This window comes from Microcaecilia unicolor, chromosome 14, assembly GCF_901765095.1.
Source record: "Microcaecilia unicolor chromosome 14, aMicUni1.1, whole genome shotgun sequence".
In the NCBI taxonomy this organism is placed as follows: domain Eukaryota; kingdom Metazoa; phylum Chordata; class Amphibia; order Gymnophiona; family Siphonopidae; genus Microcaecilia; species Microcaecilia unicolor.
Window position 1 is genome coordinate 7,404,229 of NC_044044.1, and position 1,829 is coordinate 7,406,057.

The 1,829-nt window shown below is 40.1% G+C and overlaps 1 protein-coding gene across 1 annotated transcript; it reads left to right on the forward strand.

Moving 5' to 3' along the window:
- The first annotated feature begins 845 nt into the window (after positions 1–845).
- LOC115458242 (olfactory receptor 151-like) lies at positions 846–1,829 on the forward strand. Its single transcript, XM_030188102.1, has one exon. It carries the CDS (start codon positions 846–848, stop codon positions 1,827–1,829), a length of 984 nt encoding a protein of 327 aa, XP_030043962.1.

Here is a 1,829-nt window from a genome sequence, read left to right on the forward strand (position 1 = left end):
ACACGAGAAAACTCACAAACTGCATGTCTCATGATTCAACTATTACTAGGATAACAAATACGTTATGATATTACTCCTAACTTTCTTATCTGACAGATTACAAAATCTTCCAGTACAGTGTCCATCATCTTCTCCTGGACCGGGCATCTCTGCCAATGCCCTTTCAACCACTCCTGAGAACATGGCATCTTCTCATGGATCTGAGAATGAGGCAGATCCTTTAATTCTTTGACTTTCCAACTTATTCTGAGAATTTCCTCACAACATTTCCAAAAGAGAAGCATCATCATAACTTTTAGGTTGCATCAACCCTTTCTAGCTCATCAATGTGTTATTTAAGATGATCTGGTTTCAAATTTAGTAGACACCATTAGTACCTATGTTACCTGTGGCTGTGGTCCTTGCAATATTTCTCCTCATTTTAGTGATCCAACCCATATTTTTCAATCAATTGATGATTGCACTCCTTTAAGATACCCCAACTTGTGATTCAATCCCACACTCTACCACCTGACAATGGCTTTCAAAGCTAACTCTTTCATACTTGCCCTGTTGGCGCATCTTAATGGTCTTTCTTGTTCTTTCTTAAGGTTGGGGTGCCAGGAGTCTGTCAGAGAAGATGAAAAATGTCTTCAAAGATCCTTGTGATCCATGTAATAAAATCACTGCATGCCTAAATTAAGGCAGATTGAAGAAGGCTGAACTTTATGGACTGCATCTCCTTTAGCTCAGGTCAGTGTATGTAGCCCTAGACAGGACATCATAGCTTCACCTCTCATGTATGTTCAATGAACTTATTTCTAATGATGCAAATTTTTCCCTTATATCTCATCACTGTTTCCATAATGTATCGAAAGGAAAATACCACCACTGCAACAGAATTCATCATTCTGGGATTTCCCGAATTTCCAGACCTCCAAATCCCTCTTTTCCTTCTGTTTTTACTGATTTACCTGATCATCCTGTTAGGGAACCTCACTATAATAACAGTAACATGCCTGAACCCTCGCCTGCACACCCCCATGTACTTTTTCCTCTGTAACTTGTCCCTCATTGATATCTCTTCCACCTCAGTCACGCTTCCCAAACTTCTGGACATCTTCTTGAGGAAAAATCAGAGGATTTCTGTAAATGGGTGTTTCATGCAGGTATATTTTTTCTTACTTTCGGTATGTATAGAATTTTTTCTGCTTTCAGCCATGGCTTATGACCGCTATGTCGCAATATGTCACCCCCTGCACTATGTCGTGATCATGAACTGGAATGTCTGTGTCCTGATCGTTGCAGGGCTGTGGATTGTTGGATTTCTGGATCCTATGACATACACTGTCTTTCTATCAAGTTTCTCCTATTGCAGGTCCAACATAATCAACCATTTCTTCTGTGACATCTCAGCGCTGCTAAAACTCTCCTGCACCAGTACCTCCACCGTTGATCATATAAATTATATTTTGGGAAGTTTTGTGGTAATGCCATGTATTTTGTCAACCTTTGTATCTTATGTGTACATCATCTCCACCATCTTGAAGATCCGTTCTGCAGAGGGCAGACGCAAAGCCTTCTCCACCTGCTCCGCCCACCTGACGGTCCTTATTCTATTTTATGGGACTCTGGTTTGTTCATACATAAGACCGACATCCACACAGTCCCTTGAACAAAACAAACTCTTTGCTGTGATGTATAATGCATTAATTCCAATGTTCAACCCCATAATTTATAGCCTAAGAAACCAAGAGGTTAAAAAAGGCATAGCAAAATTATTTACCAGAAAACTGTTTTCCCGAGATCAGAAGACCATTTTCTCTGTACAACTTCATGGCAAGAGATAG